This window comes from Camelus dromedarius, chromosome 31 (assembly GCF_036321535.1).
Source record: "Camelus dromedarius isolate mCamDro1 chromosome 31, mCamDro1.pat, whole genome shotgun sequence".
NCBI lineage: Eukaryota > Metazoa > Chordata > Mammalia > Artiodactyla > Camelidae > Camelus > Camelus dromedarius.
The window spans coordinates 24,661,664-24,681,830 of record NC_087466.1 but is presented as its reverse complement, the minus strand read 5'-3'; the positions used below and the strand labels follow the sequence as shown (position 1 = coordinate 24,681,830).

At 61.2% G+C, this 20,167-nt stretch overlaps 1 protein-coding gene across 16 annotated transcripts in view; it reads right to left on the bottom strand.

The window, feature by feature from the left end:
* FBRSL1 (fibrosin like 1) overlaps nt 1-16,410 on the bottom strand; it is an 82,077-nt gene extending 65,667 nt beyond the window's left edge. For 4 of the 16 annotated variants that reach the window (XM_064481355.1, XM_064481360.1, XM_064481359.1 and 1 more), the window contains exons 1-2: nt 15,998-16,410; nt 374-574 (exon numbers count right to left, since the gene is read on the bottom strand). In XM_064481355.1, the coding sequence (XP_064337425.1) occupies nt 374-574; nt 15,998-16,279 (483 nt within the window). In that variant the 5' untranslated portion in view covers nt 16,280-16,410. Of the gene's footprint in view, nt 1-373; nt 575-15,997 lie in introns of those variants that run through there. The other 12 variants (XM_064481361.1, XM_064481364.1, XM_064481362.1 and 9 more) reach the window with 4 other exon arrangements.
* Between the last annotated feature and the right edge of the window lie 3,757 nt (nt 16,411-20,167).

The window sequence follows — 20,167 nt, the reverse complement described above, 5'->3', positions numbered from 1 at the left end:
CGGCGGAGCCTGACAGACGCAATGGGGAAACGGGGCCAGCCTATCAGCAAGTGCATCCTCCCGCCCCGCCTCAGCTGAGCACCCCTACCCCCAACCCCTGGGTTCCTGGCCCGGTTTGGCCTCTCCCTGGCTGTGACCCACCCGGGGCAGGTCTCCTGCCTCTGCTCAGGACCCGGACTTCCAGCGGGCGGCTGCCCCAGGCCCCAGTCCACGTGTGCCCCATACCCCACACCCGACAACGATGGAGCACGTTGCCAGGGAGGCCCAGATGCCGATGGGTGGTGTCCAGGTGCTGGTGTGGTCCTGAGGCCACCCCGGGGGAAGGGGGGCACAGAGCCCTTGGTTCTGAGCAGGGGCAGGGCCCAGGGCTCACCTGCTTGGCAGGCTGCAGCGGGACCTTTTTCTTCCCTGGGTCGCAGGTGGGCTCCAGGTCCTGCTCAGGGCTGCCCGCCTCCAGGGGTCGCCCATTCTCACTTGGCTCTGCAGATGGGCAGTTTTCTGACTCACGGGGCTTCTTGACGAGGCGACGTTCCCATTTCTCCTTCCGCTCATGTGGCTTCAGGGCCATGTCTTTCTGTGGGGTGAGAAAGGACAAAGCTGGTTAATCGGCAGTGACACATGATTCCACGTGTTACCCCACCAGGGACACCGTGTGAGACTGTGTCGTGCTGAGTGGGGCCCTGGGCAGAGACAGCACCCACCTGGAGGTGCTGGCCCCCACCCCACCCTGCCCTGAGTGGGCTCGCAAGCTGACACTCATACCTTGGGAAGGAGCCTCCCACCCTGGGGGGGCTCCATCTGAGGGAGGATGAAAGGAGATGGACGGACGGGTAGGGGGCAGATGGGTCAGATATGTGTGGGCCTGTCAGGACTGGGGGTCTGGGGAGGGGGAGTGAGTTTCCCAGCCGGTAATGGAGGGCCCTGATCTGGGCCCAGCGTGAGGCCTCGCCCAAGCTCAGCAGGAAGCAGGTGCTGAGACTGGCAGCTGTGCTAGCCTTAGTGAGGGAAGGCTCTTCCTGGGGGGTGCCCCTTGGATTCCTGGGTGGAGGGCCACCACCACAGTAGCTGGCCACAGGCAGACATGGTGCAGCTCCAGCCGCCCATCCTCTGGTCCTGAGCCACCCATGGGCTTACTTAGCAGCCCAGCTCCACGGAGCAGGGCATCCTGATGCCACAGAAGCCTGTCTTGGGAAAGCAGGCCCCATCTCAGCCAGCTCTCGTCCCTAGAACAGGGACCTGTGCCTGCCTGCATGGCTGCACCCAGTGCCTCGAGAAGGGCCTGAGACACGGCGGGTGTTCAGTAAGCACGTGCTACAACAGAGCGTGGTCTCCCCTGCCCCAGGGGGCAGCCGGGCCTGCTCACTCGCACCGCCTGCACGGCTCCTACTATGCAGAGGTGGTCCTGGACCCACGCCCATCTGCAGCCCTGCCAATGTGCCCAGAGCCCAAGAGGGCCTGGTATTTTCTGCTGGTGAGCGGGTGAGGTGGCACCCCTCCCAGCCACACTGGGCTGCTGAACAGAGAGGTAAGGGAACACCAATAAGCGACCCACAAGATTCTGAAAGCATCTGCCCAAGGAGGTGGGGAGGCCAGCCTTAATGAGGGCAGTGGTGACATATCCCAGGTGCTACCCCACATTCCAGGTGCCACCCTCACGGCCGCACAGGAAATGCCCCTCAGTGACAGCCCCATGGTCCCACAGGAAGTGCCCCTCGGTGACACCCTCAGTAAGTGTCCCCAGGTGTGGAAGCTCCCACGACTGCCCCGCCACGTGTGACCAGCAGCCTGGTCTGGGAGCAGTCATGGGCACGGTAGGCTCATGGCTGCCCATGGCGGCAGGAGGTTCCTCCTGTCTCCCGGACTGACTGCCCAAGGAGGGGCCCAAAGCCATGGTCACACAGATCCGGGGCTCACTGCAGGATCTGAGGAGGGACAGGCCCTCCAGAGTCTCTCAAGAGGGGGCATACAGCAGCCTTTGACCTCTGACCCCACACTAAGGGTTGGTGTACCAGTAGGGTTGGGGGCTCCTAAAAGTCAGCTGAGCCATGAGGCCACAAGCATGGTGCTTGTTCTGGAAAGTCTAGGAGGTCAGAAACCCTCCCAATCGGAAGCGGCCCTACCAGCCTGGAACTCAGGTCCCAATTGATGACCTGCCTGGCCCACACACGTGGGTCTGCCCAAAGCTCCAGTCTTCTGCCTGAGCAACTTCCTAGTCGCAGGATAGACACTGTGAGCTATCAGACCGGAGGGACACCCCAGGTCATCTGCGTTTCTGTGGCCTCCCCTAGAGCCCTGGTCAGATGCCCTTACCAACCCCGAACCTCTCAGAGCACCAGTTCATCTCAGCCTGAGGGGACCACTCTCCCCCCGTGCCCTGACGACGGAGCCCCCGCTGACCCCAGGACTTCCCAGCGCCTGCCCTGTTCACGGACATCAGGTCATTCCCTTTAACTGGCAGCGAGCGCCAACCGTGTGCCAGCTCGCCTCCAGGTAGCTATAACTAGCTCAGGAGGGAGCCTGCCCCAAAGGCAAGTTGTCACAACACCCAAACAGGCGGGAAGGTAACATAGGGAGGAAGCAGAAGGGAAGGAGCCACTTCAGAGAGCGTGGGGAGGACCCTCGGTCAGAGCCTGGGGAGCCTCCCACTGGGAGCAGCTGGTGCAAAGTCCCTGAGGCGGCGAGGAGCTCCACTCTCCCTCTCTGGTGCCCATCTCCCAGGGACAGGGATGCTAGAGGGAGGCTCCATCGGTCAGCAGCTGGCCGAGCATACGGCACAGGCCTCCCTGGGGAAGAAAATGGATGCTGACCCTCCAGCGACAAAGTACTGGTGAAGACAGGAACTGGCTCCCCACACGCAGGGTACTTAATAACTACTGACTGCTGGTGCCCCCCTGACACAAGTGCTGTCCCCCCTCAGAGACAGAGTCCAAGGGCCCGAGATGTCCAGCGCTATTCCTGGTCACCCAGCCTGCGAGGATCTCATTGCTCACAGGCTGTTCTCACACAGGCCCCCGGGAGCAGTGAGGCCCCCAGAGCCCTGACCTGACAGGCCCCCTGGGCCTCTCTGACCTTCCAACTGCCACAGAAGGTGGCCAGTTAGCTCTCCCCAGCTTCCCACTTCCTACTGGAAAAAGTAAGCCTGCTGCCACTGGGTGACCTGACCCAGCGACACACACTTCCCAAGTCACTGTGGCTTAGCCCCACTTTTGCAGGGGAGCCACTCACTCTGTGTGAAGGAGCCACTCAGGGCCTTCCTAGGCTGTCCGAGGCCACTTCTTACCTACCTGGCTAATGTCACAGAAACCGTTTCTAGCCTGGGGGATGACCTTGGAGCTCTCATGTCTGAGCCCTGGAAAGGGAACAGGGCTGTCTGTGGTGTGTCTGATTAGAAGTCTGAGCAAACACACGGAACGTGTTACCATTCCACTACTGACTATGAAACACAGGGACACCTGGCTGGGCTGGGATCTGTCTTTCTTACAAGCATCTGTGAGCAAAGACGACAAAGGGGCAGACGCGCAGCAAAGCAGGCCTGGTGACTTTTGTGGTGGGGGCCGCACAGGACCCACCTCCGCCCCTCCACAGGTTCTAGAAAGGCCTCAGGAAAACTCCAGGCTATCTCTCCAGACACATCCAGCCACTGTGCTGTTCACATGGCAAAAAGGACGCACTTGTCAACCACAAATTGTTCTAGTTCATCATATTTTCTGTAGGCCCGTGTCCAACATTCTGGTGTTTAACAACTAGGCTGTCAGAATCCTTGAACCTTCAGTGCCTGGGCCTCTTCCTCAGCCTGGACTCAGTCCAGCTCCATCCTGGCCACAGCCCACGGTGGCAGGTAGGGCCCAGGGAAGGAACTCCTGCACCTAGAAGGAGGGGAGCGGGAAAGCCGCCGGTGCTGGCCAGGCCAAGGGTGAGCCAGTGTGCAGCAGGCGTGGGCCTTGTGCAGACCGAGGGGACAGCGAGACCACAGGCTCTCTCCTCCCGGCTTTTCTGGGCAGAGGCCTCCTGCAGTGCACATCCTGCCTGAAGGTTCGAGAGGATGAACTAAGCTGATGGCCCTGCCAGTTCCCTCTCCTGGAAGGAAAATCACCATCTCAACAGGACCTCTCCACAGCAGGGCTCACCAGGGTCCAGATGCAGCAGCTCCCACTGAGCCACTGCCCTGAGAATGACCCAAGGTCCCTGGGCTTCAGGGCGCAGATCCTGTGCGTCTATCCCACGGGCCCGCGGTCACAGGGGCAGGCACCTGTTCCACAGCGCACAGCTGGGGAGCACGAGCTGCCCTCCGCCCATGATGCCACTCCTGCAGGGTGTGTCTGGGCCCTTTCTGGAGGCTCACCTGCGCTCGGGCACACACACTGCCACAGTTCTGCCCCCACTGAGCCTGTGCTGGGAGTGCTGGCCCTGCCCAGCCTCAGTTGCCTCATCTGTAGACTGGGGCTGCAGCTGCGCCCAGGCTGGGGTGAGGCTCCCAGTGATGTTGAGCACAACAACGACCTCCACACCAAGGGCCCCAGGGAGTGCTGTGCCCAGAAGTTGAAATCAGAGCTACAGATCAGAGAGCCAATGGGGAGACCCACAGGGAGGAGTGAGGCCGCGGTGTGTGGAGGTGAGCCCACCAATTTGGGTGATACAAGTGTTCCACTGTACAAATGGGGAAACCAAGGCACTGCCGAGGCTACAATGATTCAGAGTGAGCCGGGAGGCACTCCAGCAGTCTGGGGTCTGGGGTCTAGGGTCATGTCTACTGGCACCCCAGACCCTCTAGCCAGCCCCCAGGGGTGGCCAGCTCCTGCTGTCACCAGAGTGTCTGCCTCCAAGTGAGGAGACCTGAAGAGGGGTCCAGGCAGGGCCTCAGTCAGCAGAGCCTGGGCCAACCCCCTCCCCCGCACAGACCTACCTGTGCAGCCCACCTGGGTCAGTGCACACCTGTGAGCACACAGACACGGGCAGATGTGCCCATGCCCGCGTGCAGGGAACCTACAGAGCAGGCACTGCCAAGCACAGCAGTGCACAACCCCTGGTAGCCTGAGGCAGTCGCCCCACAGTGAAGCCCCCAGCACCCCTGGCAGTGGCCAAGCCCTTGAACCCTCCCTGGACCACTGGGGCGGGGTGCGTGCTGTGAAATCACAGGTTAGATTTTCCTGTAGTGATTTCACATGACTACTTTCAGCTCTCCTAAACATTATTACCTTACAGCACCAATAAAGTCTCTAACTGCATCAATGAACTGACCGGGGAGAGAGAAAAGTAATTATAGCTGACAAACACAGATTAGGAATGATTCCCCTCACTGGGGGCTGAGGCTGCTTGTCCCCACACGGACCAGGCTCCTCCAGGCCTCCAGGCCCTGTAGGCAAAGGCATGGCCACACCCCTCCAGCCAGGTGGGAGCCCCTCTGCTCCAGGAAGCACACTGGGGCCTGCTTCCTGATACCTGGGCCCCAGCCCCACAGAGCCCACCTCTTGTCACCAAACACGGGCAACCCTGTCACTGGCCCCATCAGGAGAAGAGGAAAGCCTGGTCCCAGGGGACCACCCACCTGAGCCCTCACCACAGCCCTTGACCCCACCTGCCCCTCAACCTCCAGCCCTGCATGGGAGGGAGGTCCTGGTGGGTGACAGCTCCCTCCCAATGAGGTGCCAGAAGGCTGTGGGCAGCTGAGGTGGCCTGTGTCTCAGAAGCTTCTGGACCTGAGGGCCCCAGCAGCCCTCCGGGATCTGCGGTTCAGGCACCAGCTCTCCATGGCTCCAGGAGTGCAGGCTGAACCCTACCCACGTCTAGTCGGAGTGCGGCCCCACCCCTTCTACTTTCAGAGCCTCCCTCACAGCTCGCCTGGCAGGCTGTCACCCCCTGGCCTGGACACCCTTCAGAACACGTCTACCTGGGGCTCGGCTCTGCTCTGCCCTCTGCCCTGGCAGCCACGTGGTTCACTTCCCGTCACCTGCGAGTTTGGCTCAAACCTCCCCGCAACCCAGAGTCCTGCCCCACCTTCCCCACTCATTGCCTGGATTACTCAGCCGTGGTTTGCACCATGGGGCAGACCACACGTCCTTCCCTGTGTTCAGGGGAGCGCATGGTTTAGCACAGAGTCTCTCCTCAAGAGGGACCCCCTCCCCTTCCATCTTGGCCAAAAAAGAGTGGCTTCTGCACCGCCTACCAGCAACTGGTGACCCCACCCTCAAGCGGCCAAGTCTCCCTGTCTGCCTGGGACTGAGAGGGCTCCTGGGGTGTGGGGCTTCAGTGCTAAAACAGGGGAAGCCCCAGAGAAACCAAGGAGGCCCCATGAACCACCCAAACAGTGCCTTCCTCCAAGCAGACAGCCTTTGCCCTTCCCTGCCCACAGTGTCCTGCAGGCCAGGATGGAGCGGGTGGAAGGTCCCTCTGCCTGGCCCAACCCCCATCCTGGGGCACCTCCGATACCTGCCTCTGACCTCTCTCGGGTCAAACGCTGCACTGGAAGCTGGCTGGGCTGCCTCCACCCTGGTATGGGGCCCAGGTCCAGTTGCCCCCTCCAGCTACACTGTTGGGACAGGACTGTCCTCCCTGTCCCGTCTCCCTCCTAGGTTCATACTCACACCACACAGGCACTGCTCCCCACCTTTTCCCCAACCCCACTGCCAGTCTGCCGACTCCCAGGCGAGGCATCCCCACCTGAGAGGTCCCTCATTCCCTGGCCCAGCACAGTCCACCATGGCCGCTAAAGTGTTATACTGCCTCCAAGGATGGTCTCCTGAAGGCCTCACTGACCTCAGCCGCTCCAAAAGCTTCTGGACCCTGCTTGTTGTATCCTGGCCCCTCTGGGTCAGTCCTCTGTTGGCTCACTGCACTTGTCCTCGGTACCCTGTCCCTGAGTCCCTGCCCACAGTGCGCTCTGGGCACCCAACACCTGGTGAGGCCAGCATGGCTGGAGGGCAGATGGTCTAAGACCCAGGAGTCAGGCGGGCAGCCACAGGGCAGCCCCAGTAGGATGCCTGCAGCCTCTGTCAGCACTGCGGCTGCTTCCTGAGCGCTGGGCCCCCAGTCCGCAGGCGGGGAGGCCCCTCCTGGGGTTAAGCCCCCTCCCGGGCCCTGTGAAGACACCCACTCCTTCACAAGTCCGCTGAGCCCCCGCTGTGTGCTGTTGCGACAGCGAAGAGTCACCTGGAAAGAAGACAGACCTGCCCCATGGCTGCCTGAGCTGCCCTCTGATCAACACTCAACTGGGACTTAATGTTCACAACCACTATCCTGACAATTATGTTCTGAAGTCAGTCTCTGTCCAGGGCCCTCTTAGCCTATAACACCGGGGGAGGCCTCCGAGCACCGAGCCCAGAGGCTCCGACCGCCAGCCCCTGCACACCCAGACGGTGCATCCCGTGCTCGCCCACAAGTGCCCAAGCAGGTCTCAGGCTCGCTCCCCGGGAGCTCCCCCTCCGTCCCCCGAACCTGCACAGCTGCTGCCAGCCAGCCCGCCTGGCCCACCTTGGGAGGGGGAGCAGCCTAGGCAGGCCAGGAGCCAGAGCAGCCACCGCCGAAGCATCTTGTGCCTGCCTTCTGTCCGGGGTGAGGGACAAAGAGAAACAAGCTACAGGGACAGCTCAGAGGAGGGCCTCAGAGAGGAGATGGGAGGACGTGAGGCCGCCCAGCAGGCACTTGCATCTCGTCACCCTCTGGATGAGGAAACAGGCCCAGAGCAGGACAGGGCAACCTGGGGCCACGTGTGAGGAGGAGACGCTCTCTAGCCTCACTGGCCGCCTCAGCTGGCCGGGAGGGCCTGGGAGATGGCAAGAGCCAGGGGCAGAGGCCTGAGGCAGGTGGTCCAGGGGCGGGGCCTGAGGTGAGGAGATGGGCTGCGCCAGGTCTCCAGGGCAACACGAGTTCTTCCACAGATGACAGAAAGGGGACCCTTGGGGGATCTGGGCCAGGCAGTGATGTGATCTCAGGGGCCAGGGGCCCCTGGTGTTACCCAGCAGACAAGTCTAGGCGTGCTTCTGTCTGACAAATCCTCACTGGGGCTGAGGGCAGGCCATGCAGTACGTGGGAAAAGCACTGGCCAGGGGCCTGCCAGGGTCTGAAGACCAGCACGTGGGGCTGGGGTCAGAGGGACAGCTGTGATGTGTGACGTCAGGTAAGTGACAAGGTCATGGCTGGCTCCCAAGGGTTCCTGTGGGGACTCTGGCTCTTCCTGAGAGGCAGGAGTCTTGGGGTCACATGAGCATGAACACCCCACAACCCAAGGCTGGAGAGTGTATCTGCAGGGAGGGCAGCAGCTGCCAGGCACCCCACATGGCACAACATGTCAGGTTGGGGGTGATCAGTGGGCCGGGGCTCCCATGGGAGCTGGTCTGGATGTCCCACTAGGAACCTGCCAGCCCAGCAAGGATCAGGGTCCATGGGGCCAACTCTTGACGCAGTGTGAAACTGTGAGGCCCCTTCCAAGGACAGGAAAGGCAGAGCGGCCACACACGGGCCCTAGACTAGAGCGGTGAAGCCCACGCTGGACGGGCAGGAGCCCTGCCGCTCTCAGGTCGCGTGGCCTCCAATCTGCAACCCCTCAAAGGCGCAGCAAAGACCCCCGCCCCAGACCTGCTCTGGGTTCCAGTCCTGCTCTGCTACTTGCCAACCATGCGGTCCTGAGAAGTGACTTAGCCCCCGTGCCTTAGTTTTCTCGGCTATACGATGGGGACAGCAAGCACCTGCTGCAGGGGCTGCTAGGAGGATGAAGCAAGTGGAGACTCTGACTGCCATCGTTCCCGCTTCCCATGACTCTCAGCATCTACGCAGATCACGTGTGTGGGTGGCGGCCCCCTGACAAGGCCGCGCCTGTGCCTCACACGGATGCCCCCCGCCACGCCTGCTGACACTAGGCTCTTACCAGAGAACCCTCCCTTGTCTGGGGCCCACAGGCACCTGTAGCCGGGTCAGTGTGTGCAACTCCATGCCTGCGGCCTGTGCAGAGTCCAGAAGGCAGCGACCACCCCGAATGGCTGCTCCCAGGAAGAAGTAGAGGCAGGCAGTCCCTCCCCATGTAGACACACTCACAGCCCCCTGCGTCACCCCTACCACACGTGCGTACTAACAGCCGGGCTGGCTTCAGGGGCCCAGTCAGCCCTCCCTCCGTGTGCAAGCAGAGTCCTGGTGAGCTGCATGATGTGGGGAACTTGGGTGAGTTTTCTTCCCAGAACTACTGGGGCAAACCAGGGCACTGGAAGGTTCTCCACTCCAAACTGGAGCCAAACACCACATCTGCCCCGAGTTCCCAGAGCACTTGACTGAATGGAGGTTTCAGATTCCAGCTCCCAACAGAGAAAGTGCCTCAGGTGACCTCAGTGACACCCACTGCCCCCACCCAGCCGCCCCTCCGCCAATGGCCTCACTGACCTTCCCCAGACATCTCAATCAGAAAGCCCCACCTGGCCCCGGCCCCTCCCCAGAACCTGCCAGTTGTCTCCTCTCAGTCTCTGGCCCGTCTAGTTACCGTCTGCCTCCTTTGCCTGGAGCAAAGCCCGCAGCTGGCAGAGGCCAGGCACACAGCTGTGCTCAGCACTGCTCAGGGAGTCAGGGAGGGAGCACGGGTCAGAGCCTCCCTGCTGGCCAGCAGCCCCACTCCAGCCTGGCGTGGCCTGCCCTGGGGCTACTGCTGCCTAAGCCCCGAGGTGTGAGAGCTAAGAGACCCTCCCTAGCAACAGCCCAGGCTGGAGGAGGGAGGCCACGGCTGTTACGCAACCCCTGGTGTTGAAAACCTGACTGGGAGGTGGCCTGGCTGCCTGGAGGCCCTGTGAAGACCGCACCTGGGGACATGTCCTCGGGCCAGCACGCACGCCAGTCACCGAAGATGGGCAGGAAGGGGCTCTCGGCAGAGGAGCTGGAGCAGGCAACACGGCCTGGGCAGCGTGGGCTCGGCCCAGACCTGCTGTAACCCTGCCCTAGGCGAGCAGCAGAGGCCCACACCCGGGTCTGCCCGTCGGCAGACCTGCTGACTGAGCCCCCACCTCCTGGGGCTCCACACACTGCATGTGAACCACACGGGTCAGGGCCAGGTCGGTGGTGGCTCCCAGCAGGTGTCTTGCTCAGTCACTGTGTGCCATTGTTGTCACCCTGGTTGCCCCCAGCTCACAGTGATCCCCGTGCCCATGGTGGGAGTGGTTGCTAGACTCCAGCATCCTTTCTCCAGAAGTCGACCACTGCCCACCTGCACAGAATGTGATGGGACGGCGCCCAGAGCCTTACCACCTGCCAGCACACAGGTGCCCTTCTCAGCACCTCCCGTCCCAGGCAGCCCTGCTCAGGGGGGGCCTGCTGACCCGGCTTCCAGCCCGCTGGTCCCATGGTTCCCTGACTCACTACCTGGACCCAGATAGGTCCTGGGCACATGGACACGCGTGGGGCTTCACACACGTACCCAGGCACAGCCCCACCACACAGACGCCCGTGTGTGCACACACGCATACAAGGACCTGGGACGCGGACCCACCCCTCCACCCCCACAGGGTGCGCACGTGCGCGCTCACACACACACACACACACACACTGTGGACCCCAACTCTGCCCAGAAACTCAGCAGGGGCAGAGGGAAGATGGGCTGCCGCATGCTACAGGGGTGCCCCCACAGCCCACGCTGCCCCTCCTGGGCAAATTCAACTTGTGGGAAGACGGGGACCATGCTGCAACACGTCCCCTGGCTCCCCCTCAAGCACAGCACAGCCTCCAGGTGCTCAGTGGGGGTGGAAGTGGGGAGACAGACGGTTTGCTACCCTCACTGTCCTTAGCCCCACAGGCCTTCACAGGGGCCAGGGCACAGCGTGGGCAGGACACAGAGAAACAGGCCCAGAGGCCACAGTGCTGTGCAGCCTTGGGGGAGCCCAGGAGATGGCCCCGGCCCCCTACATGGGGCTCAAGACCCCCACCTGCGCTCAAGGGTGGGTGAGGGTAATGAGCTGGCCAGCAAAGACAGGGGCACTGCCCACCAGGACTGAGGCTGCCTCCACTGCTGTGTTCGCCTGGGGCCCTACCACCCATGAGGAGCCTGTGGGGATTGTGGGTGACGCGGCGGACCCCTCCCTGCCCGCGTGCAGCTGCAGGTTCTGCAGACTGATGTCTATACCCACAGTGTTCAGAGGAGATGGCCCTCCCCCAGAGGTCAGGCAGCCGGCCCAGGGCCACAACATCACTCCTATAGCCCAGGAAAAGGCTACCCCTTCAGATGTTGTACAGGACCACCCTCTGCTCAAGCTCTGATTCTCCACAAAGAGCATCTGAAAAATGCAGCCCAAGTCCAGGTGCAGATTGGTACTGAGATGGGCAGATCTCGGGCAAGGACTTCACCACCCGGGGCCTCAGTTTCCTCATCTACAAGGTGGACGTGTGAGGACGGGGAGTCCTCCAGACATGCCCTGAGCAGCTGTTGTTGTCACCACTGTGCCCACAGTGCTTGGCTCCCGGACAACGAGGCGCTAACCCACAACAGGAGACAGTAGCAGTGCAGGGGCAGGCTGCGCCCAGAGCCCTCCCACCCTGCAAGTAGCAAATCTCCTGCTGCCTTAGGGTGGCAGATGCTCATGTGGGCCAAGGAGGCTGTGCGATGGCTTTCCAATCACTGGCTGGAAGGGTCCCCTCTGGAGGGAGCAGTGCCCCCCACCCCAAGCTGTGGGCCCTTGTGGGGCAAGATGGAGCAGCCTAACACTGTCCTAGGCAGGTTCCAGTCTCAGTACCACACTGCCAGCCTGTGACTGCAGGCACAGCACTCTCCTTCTCTGCGGCTCAGGTTCTCCATGTGAAGAGTAGAAGGTAGCCTGGAGGAGGTGCTGTGGCCTGGAGGCTTCTCCTCACCCAGCCTCGTCATGTGCGTGGTCTCAGCCCTGTTCTCCCTCTGTCAGGGGGTTGGGCTGTGTACGTGGCCCCCCAGACAAGCCAACAGCATGAGCTTCCTTCTATCCATGGGCCAGTGGGGCTACACCCAGGTCCCCACACTCCGGGCCCTGAGCACCCAGAGACAGCACAGATCACATGCTCCCTACTCCTGCAGGATGCGGAATCCTGCCTGCAGAGACGCCACCAGTCCTGAGCCTACTGGATGTGACCCAGGGTCGGGGGAGTCTTGGCTCCCTTCACAGACCACCCCATCCACCATGGGACCATGTCCAGAACTAAACCCGCCCCTCAGCTACAGTCAGCGGGTTTGAGGCGCATATCCCAAGCTGGGAAGAGCTCCGTTATTTTCAGCAGAAATGCAATGCAAGCCCCTGGACAGCCCTGGACAGCCCTGAAGGCTGGGAGCTGGGCGGCCAGACCAGGACCACCCACCCACCTGCTGATGTGGTGTGTGGGGGCAGGAGCAGGGTTTCTCTGTGAGTCGTTCACATGTGGTTTCATGTGTACGTTTTGTGGACTATAAAAGTTAACACATGTTGATCAGAAAGTAGGAAGGAGAATTAGAGAAAGGAAGTCACCTGTGACCACAGTTAAAATTTGGGGTGTTTTCCTTTCCATCTCTATTCCTGGGTACACACCTCCCAGACACGGGTACAGATGTGGTGAATGATCTTTGCCTTCAACAAAAAAGGAGAGACTGCAAGTCGGTATGGTGACAGCTGTGTAACATGCCCCGGAAACATGCTCACCAAGAGCTGGTGAGAGTAGTTACTGAAGGAGACTGAGTTTGGAGCAGACCTTTTCCAAAATACGCTTTTCCATAGAGCTTGATTTCTCTGAACCAGGTAAAAGTGTTTTACTGTTTGAAAAGCAAACCAACAAGGAATCATACGGATGCCAAACCAGAAGGGTGGTTTCCACTGGGTGCCAGTGGCAAACCCTCTAGACCTGCACAGACAGAGCACTGAGGAGCAAGGGCCGGAGCATTGTGCAGCCAACCCCGAGGGCAACCAAGAGGCACACGTAGGTCTGCCAGGCCCGTCCTAATCCTGCCTGCAAGGTGGATCTCCTGGGACACCCAGGGGCCTGCACAACCTGCCCTGCAGTCCAAGAGTGGCTTTTGTCATAGGGAAGAAGGGTAGATCTAGGTAGAGAACCACAGCGCTGCTCTGGCCTGTCCCCCAAGGGCCTCTCCATCACCTCTGGTCAACACACCAGGAGGCAGAGACGTCACAGGAACCAGAGAGACAGCAAGAGTTGTCCATTGGTCCATCCCAAATGTCCCTGAGAACAGAAAAAAGAGCCCCAACACAAGACCCCATCCCACTGCTACCTGCTCATGGCCCCTACCCTGATTAATGGAGAATCAGAAAGCTGATGTGGGACCAGGGTTCAGGGGTGTGACCCCGTGCCCAGACTGTGGCCTCTGCACACCCTCAGCTCAGACACTGGACTCCAGCCGTCCAGCCCAGGACTCCAATGGAGACAACTCTATCCCTAGACCTGTTGACACATCCTGAGTCAGGCCAGACCTAGGGGCTCTTTCTCAGCTGACAAATATCGCCACCACATTACAGAGTGCCTGCTCTGCCCACAGCACTTAACAGAAGTGGCCGGTGACCCTCCCAGCTGCCCCAGAGGCAGGGATCTGTCTCATTCTCCCTTAGGGGCAGACACAGAAAAGCAGCAGTACATGGGGCTGAGAGTAGGGGAGTCTGGCACCTGCCTGGGACATGGTGGGTGGGAGGTCTGCCTGGGGAACAGGGTGGGAGGAGGCCTTCCCAGGGCATAGAGGGCGGGGGGCCTACTGGGATGTGGGGGGTGGGGAGGACCACATCAGGACAAAGGAGGATTTGAGGGACACTGGCACTCTGCATAGGTCCCATCTCCTGAGCGGGTCTACACTTGACATTTGGTTGTTTATGCTCCCAGGGTGGCAGCTTACGTCCACATGGAGGCCAAGACAGACTCCCGAGGGCCTGGCAGAGATCTGAGACTGGGCAGGCCGAAGCCATGACACTCATGGCGCTGGGCCTCAGAGTCTCTATCTGTGCAGTGGGGACAAGCAGGATCCAAACAGTGCTGGCCAAGTCCTCGATCGCTGCACGCTAGCCATCGTGAGTTATCTGAACTCTGGGGGAAAACCACTACACTTCAGCAAGAAATGAGGCCAAACAAGCAGGCCGATCTAGAAGTCATGACTTGCCCAGAAGCCCCGTACTTTCCAAGGCAGCAGCCCTCTCCCTGGCTCAGAAGGGCAGAGAAAGGCACACGGAGCGGCCCCAGGGTGATGCGTCTGTGTGAATGCCAAGCAGAAGGGAGGCTCAGTCTCGTCTGGTCTGAGCCTGCGGAAGTCCCCTAAACCCAAAGCTGTATTTTGTGTCCCCTGATGTACAGCCAGAGCCACCGCAGGCAGCGAGTGGACGAGGCTCATTTCACCAGGGCCCGTGAGTGACCTTGGGCGCAGCCGCCCTGAACTTCGGTTTCTCCTCTCACTAGTTCACTCCACAACCATGTCTGGGGCACTAGGACCCCACAGGGCACACACACACAGACAAGATGCCAGAGCTACTAGTTCTGGTGGGGAGAGCACCTGTTTTGAGTGAGCAAATTACAAGACAGCATTGGAGAGAATGGGAACTGACAGGAAAGAAAGTATATAAAATAACATGGGGAGAAGGACCTGTTGGGGGAAAGGGATGCTGCGTCAGGCCACGGCCCGAGAGGCTCTCTGAGTGACATCCACGCTGAGACAGGAAGGTGCCAAGTGACCAAGGCAGAGGGAACAGCAAGTACGGAGGCCCTGAGGCATAACCTGCGAGAGGCTGATGGGCTGGTGCCAGAGTCCAGCTGTCAGAGCAGCTGATGGAGCATAGAACCTTGGAGGCTGCAGTTAGGGTTCTTTTTTCCTCCACCTGACAGAGTGGTTACATCTGGAAGGTAGGTGGTGTATCCACTCTTAGAGGCTACAGGGCAAGACCTGGCTGGGGCCACCCCTCCCCAATAAAGAGCCAAGGCAGGTGCCCCCATATGCCACCAAAGCGTGTCAGCTGAGGACCCCTCGGCCCAGGAGCCATCTCAGGCTTTCCAGATGTGCACAACAGAGGATCCTGGAGCTGTGTTAGCACAAGCTCGGACGCAGGTGCCCCACCCCCGTGCATCCATGTGCCCAGACAGAAAGCAGCAAACCTGTGCCTGGGCCACCTCCCCCTGGCTGCAAGCGCCTGACCCCAAGGCTCTCTGCAGACCAGGTGCCCCCGCCCCCCGGAGGGAGCTCACTGCAAGGATCTGCAGTATGGGGACTTCCCCTCTCCTAGAGCTCAGCCTCTGAGACTGGGGAATCCTACCTACGTCGCTGGCCTCCAAGCCCCAGGGAAAGGGAAGGGGAGCTGCTAACTGAGCAGTCCCTGGGACCCCAAACCCAGCAGATGCCGGTCCCCCAAAGTAAGTGCTGCATGGGGCCCCTGGAGGGTGGAGGGGCAGGCTGGCTGGCTGAGGCTCACAGGGTTCTGGGGCCTGCCAGTTCTAGGAGACAGCAGCTCCCCAACCAGTCCACTTGCCACCTCTGACAGCACTCATTTCCTTCTCCACTCACTTGGGTTCAGGCAAGAAGGGAAGTATTTGCTCAACAAATACTGTCCATGACAAGTCAACCAGACAAGCAGTATTTTTTTGCCATCCTATTAACCACGCAGCAAACAGTGGTCCCAGAGAGGGAGCTAAAATATGACCGTCCCTCTCCCCATCTGAACAGAGACCTCGGTCGGGAGGAGAGGAACAGGAAGAATCCCCTAAGTATCCATTTTATCACCTTCACCTCCAAGTCCAGCAGTGTCCACCTCCCTAGCACATCCCGAACTGAACAGAGTGATATCTTGGCAACAGAAACACAACTGAAAAAAAGGCCGACTGAGTAGCTAGACAGACCCATTGCGGACAGTACAATTTAGAGATTTTTAAGTCACAGCCTCAAGACACAAACATCCCTGCACCAACCGCAGGCTCCAGGGTCCTTCAAGAGCAACCCGGAAGACACGCGGGGCCCACGCAGCCCGGGGAGCCCTGGGGGTGGGTGTGCCGATGCCCCGGGGGAGCCCCGCTCGCGACTCTGGCCGCAGCGTGCTCGCGGGGGCCCACCTACCTCCAAGGCCTCCAGCGTGCTGAAGCTGGCGATGGCGAAGCCGTCGATGACCTCCTCCTCCTGCGAGCTAGACTCGCGGCGGCGGCGGCGCGGGGGGCGCGCGGCGGCGGCGGCGCGGGGCGGGGGCGCGCGGGGCAGGCCCGTGTTCTCCTTGCCGGGGCCGGGCTCGGGCTCGTCACCCGACGACGCGCTCTGGTCGCGGGCGTCGCGGGCCGCCTCCCGGCGCCGGCCGCGGTCCCGCTGCGCGCGTGAGCGCCGGCTCTGGCGGACCTTGGCCTCCATGGCGCGCGGTGACCTTGCGGCCGCGCCGTCGGGCTCCCGCTCCGCTGCCGCTGCGCTACGCGGCACCGCCGGGCTCGGTGCAGACCGCGCGGACTCGGGCCCTGGGCGGCGGCGGGTGGCGGGTCGGGCCGGACATGCCGCGCAGGGGGCCTTAGCCCCGGGCCCGGCGCGGCCTGGGCGCCCCGGCGCGGGCGGCCGCGCGCATCGGCGGGGCGGCCGGCGCTCAGCGGCCACCGGCCGCGGCCGCGGCCCCGGGGGCACGCCCCATGCGCGGCTGGCAGCGGGCAGAGGCTGGGCGGAGGCCCGGCGGGCGGGCGGGCGGGGCGCGGACCCGGGCTGAGGCGCCGGGGCTCGTGAGGCGGCGGCGGCAGCGGCGCCCCGAGCGGATAACAACTGACGTACTTCCGCCAGGCGGCGGGCGCCAGAGGAAGTGGGCACTCCAGCAGGGCCGACGCGAGCCCCGCCCCGGCCCGGCCCCGCCCCGCCCCTAACGGCCCCGCCCAGCCACGCTCTGCCCCTCGGGCCTTGCTCCATCGCCCCGCCTCCGGCCCCGCCCCGGCCCCGCCCCTCGGGGGAGGGAGCTAGGAGGCCTTGCCCTTTCCCGTCCCTCCGGGTGCACCTGGGCGGGCATCTCCGCACGTGGGAGGTGTGGGAAGCTGGAGCGCTACCCTTTCTTCCCGTTGCGGAGCTGGGGACGTCTTTGCACCTCCGCAGCCGCGGCCTCGTTCCGAAAGAATCTTTAAATGGGAGCGCATGAACAGAAAAGTGGGAGGGCCCTCCAGCCATACTAGACATATGGACTGAAGGGGCGCGCTCACCGTCACCCCCAAGCTGGGGGCAGGGGAGCAAGGATGGGGCGTCCTCGTCCCCACCCATGATGGCGGGCTATGAGTGAGGCGTCCTCGCCACCACTCCTGAAACGGGGGCAGGGGGTAAGGGTCTTACTCGGCTCGTGAGGGGTGACCGACCACCCTCTCCCAAGAGTGGAGGTGTGTGAAAGCCATGTGAGGGTTTCACGGCCCCCTCATTACCCTGGTCCCCAGTCCAGGGCTTCTTCACGTGTGCCCTGCTCCCCTACCCCGGGGTCTCCCTGAAGGCTGGTCCTGCCCCTCCGCGGCTCCTGGTGCTCTCCACCGCTCCCTGCTCAGGCAACCCCGACCTCTGAGTTCTAGTCTTGGGGGCAGGTGGGGTGAAGAGGGGGAGTTCTACACGAAGTGCATCCCTTCACCCTCTTCCTGGGTCAAGTTCACCAGGCTTTACAGTAAGGCAGCGCTCCCAAGAATAGAGCCTGGGACCATGGACTGTGCCCTATGGGGAACACCTCACCACCCTGGGTGGGCTGCCTGGTTTGCATAGAGACAGTGGCTTGGGCTGCTGGAACCGCTGTTCTCCACCGAAGGCTGCATCAGGGAGGGAACAATGAGAAAGGGCAGCTGGAGGGCTGAAAGCTAGAAGTAAGGAGGAACTTCCTCTTTCACCCAGGGGAGACTGCGGTAAGGACCCACTGCAAGTGGGGAGCGGCCACTGTCTTCCTCAAATCTTAAGGTCATTAATTCACTCAACACATATTTACCAAATGCCGTACATCCTGCGCTGTTTGTGATGCACTAATGGATGAGACAGACGGCCCTGTTATAAGTGAGAGAGAACCTGAACACAGAGCCAAATAAGGTAATATCAAAGGATCACATGAAGAAAACACAATAGGGAGGTGTCATAGAAAGCTGGCATGGGGTAGTCCCGGAAGGCCTCTCCAAGGAGTGGCAATCTGAGCTGAGACCTAGCAGGTGAGAAGGAGCCAGCGGTCCCAGGGCCCCAGGGTGTGCAGGGCAGGGAGCTGCGTGGTCTGGGTTGTCACAGATAGTTGGCAGGGTCGTCCCTGGGAGTAGTTGGGAAGGCAGCTCCACAGACTTCTGGATACAGGGGGTGGGAATCTCAGGCCCCCAGAGCTGCTGGCCTCCAGTCCACCCAGGCCCACCCCATCAGGCTCTCTGCTCTGGGAACCTCCCCCACCTCCTAGCCTCCCCGGGGTGGTGGCAGGGTCCCCTCCCCCTCCTCCTGTTCCCCTTGCAGGTTTTCGTATAACTCTGACTCCCGCCAGCAGCCTCCCTTTGGAGTTTTAAGAGCCTTCTTAGGAGGACAGAAAACTTCCTCTGCATTCCTGAGGCCCTAATTCCCCTCTGAGGACAGAAGGCCAGAAAATGTGTGTGTTGGGGTGGGGGTGGTAGGGGGGAGTCCTAGGGGTAACACTGGGCCTGCCTGCCCATCCCCAGGGGCCCCACAGGCCTCTGTGTATCCTGGGCCGCTGATCGTGGAGACTGCAGGGGGCTTCCAGTGGGTCCTTTCTTGCCACCCCTTCCCCACTCTCCTAGAAAAATGCTTGGGAAAGCTTGAGTTCTTCTGATGAAGTTTTCAAGGACAGAAACTCCTGTATCTGCTCATCTGTTCTTCTTTTTTATGTTAATTTGGGGGGGGGGTAATTAGGTTTATTTGTTTTTAGAAGAGGTACTGGGGATTGAACCCAGAACCTCGTGCATGCTAAGCTTGCATTCTACCACTTGAACTATACCCTCCTCCCTGATCACCTGTTCTTGAAGACGCTTAGATGTGTATTCAAGGTGAAGGATGGGGTTTCTGTAGACCCCTATGTGGGGCATCTTCTCTGGGATCCTTAGCTCTCCCCCAGGAGGAGCCCCCCGAGGTGTTTTCCCTTTTTTGATTCATTTCCAGGGGGCTAGCCAGCACCTCAGGGATCAGCTTCCATCTCCTCAGGATTCTGGGCACAGAAAACCTACCCTCAGGGGAGAGGCAGGGCGGGTGGTCAGGGCAGAAGCCGGCCTGCCTGACTTGTGTGCATCAACCCCCGCCCTCCAACCCCCAACCATGCAGATGGTAAAGGATTAGATATCCCTGCAAGGGCTCCGAGCCTCCTCCCCAGGATTTACAGGGGCCTGTGGGGTGAGCTCCGCGTCCTTGGCTCCCGGCTGGTGTGGTGGGTGTGGCGGGGGGGCCCAGCCTGCTCTGCTTCTTGTTCTGACTTGTTAGCTTGCATACAACTTTGCCCTCTTTTTCCTGGAGGGTCTGGCGGGTGTGGGGTGTGGAAGCCCAAAGTGACTAAGCTTCTAGATCACGCTGGTGATGGGAACTTGCTAGATCTCTGCCGTCCAGTCTGGTGGCCACCAGTTGCACAGGGTCCTTGAGCCCTTGAGATGTGGCTCATGCAACTGAAGAACAGAATTGCACGTTTTATTTATTACCTTTAATCTGAAATGGAATATTGCCTGGATTCCAACCTCAGCTCCTCTCATAAGACTGTGGGCAAATGACCTAGCTTCTCTGTGTCTGCTGTCCCTTCTGTCAAACAGGGGGAGGGGGCCAGGTGTGATGCGATACCCTCTGTGGTGTGTGGTCCAGGTGAGGCCTGGAGTCACACAGGGACAGGAGGCTTGGTAACATACCAGACTCATCTGGTCCTGGTCCTACATGGGGCTCAAGAATTTGCATTTCCAACGGGCTGGGGCTGGGAGGCTGGGGGCCAGAGGCTGTGTGCCCCCAACAATGCCCCTCTTGTTCATGTGCAACAAACCAGGGTCCCTGAGGGTGGGCTCCTTTAACGCCCTGCCCCACCTCCCCAGCAGCGTGGCTCTCAATGACATTGACTTCCTCCCTCTTCTCCCCAGCCTCTCACTAGCTCCTCCCAGGCCCCTGGGGCTCAGGGCTCAGGGTTCCAGTCTGCAGCCGGCCCAGGTCTCTCCTTCTGCCTCCTCCCATCCCTGAGGACTCTAATCAGGGAAATGGAACCCCTTCCCAAGGGCAGGACGCTGTCAGAGAGAAGCCTCTCCCCACCCCCAGCCTACCTTGAAAGTGCTGGCCCACTGCTGTGTGGCC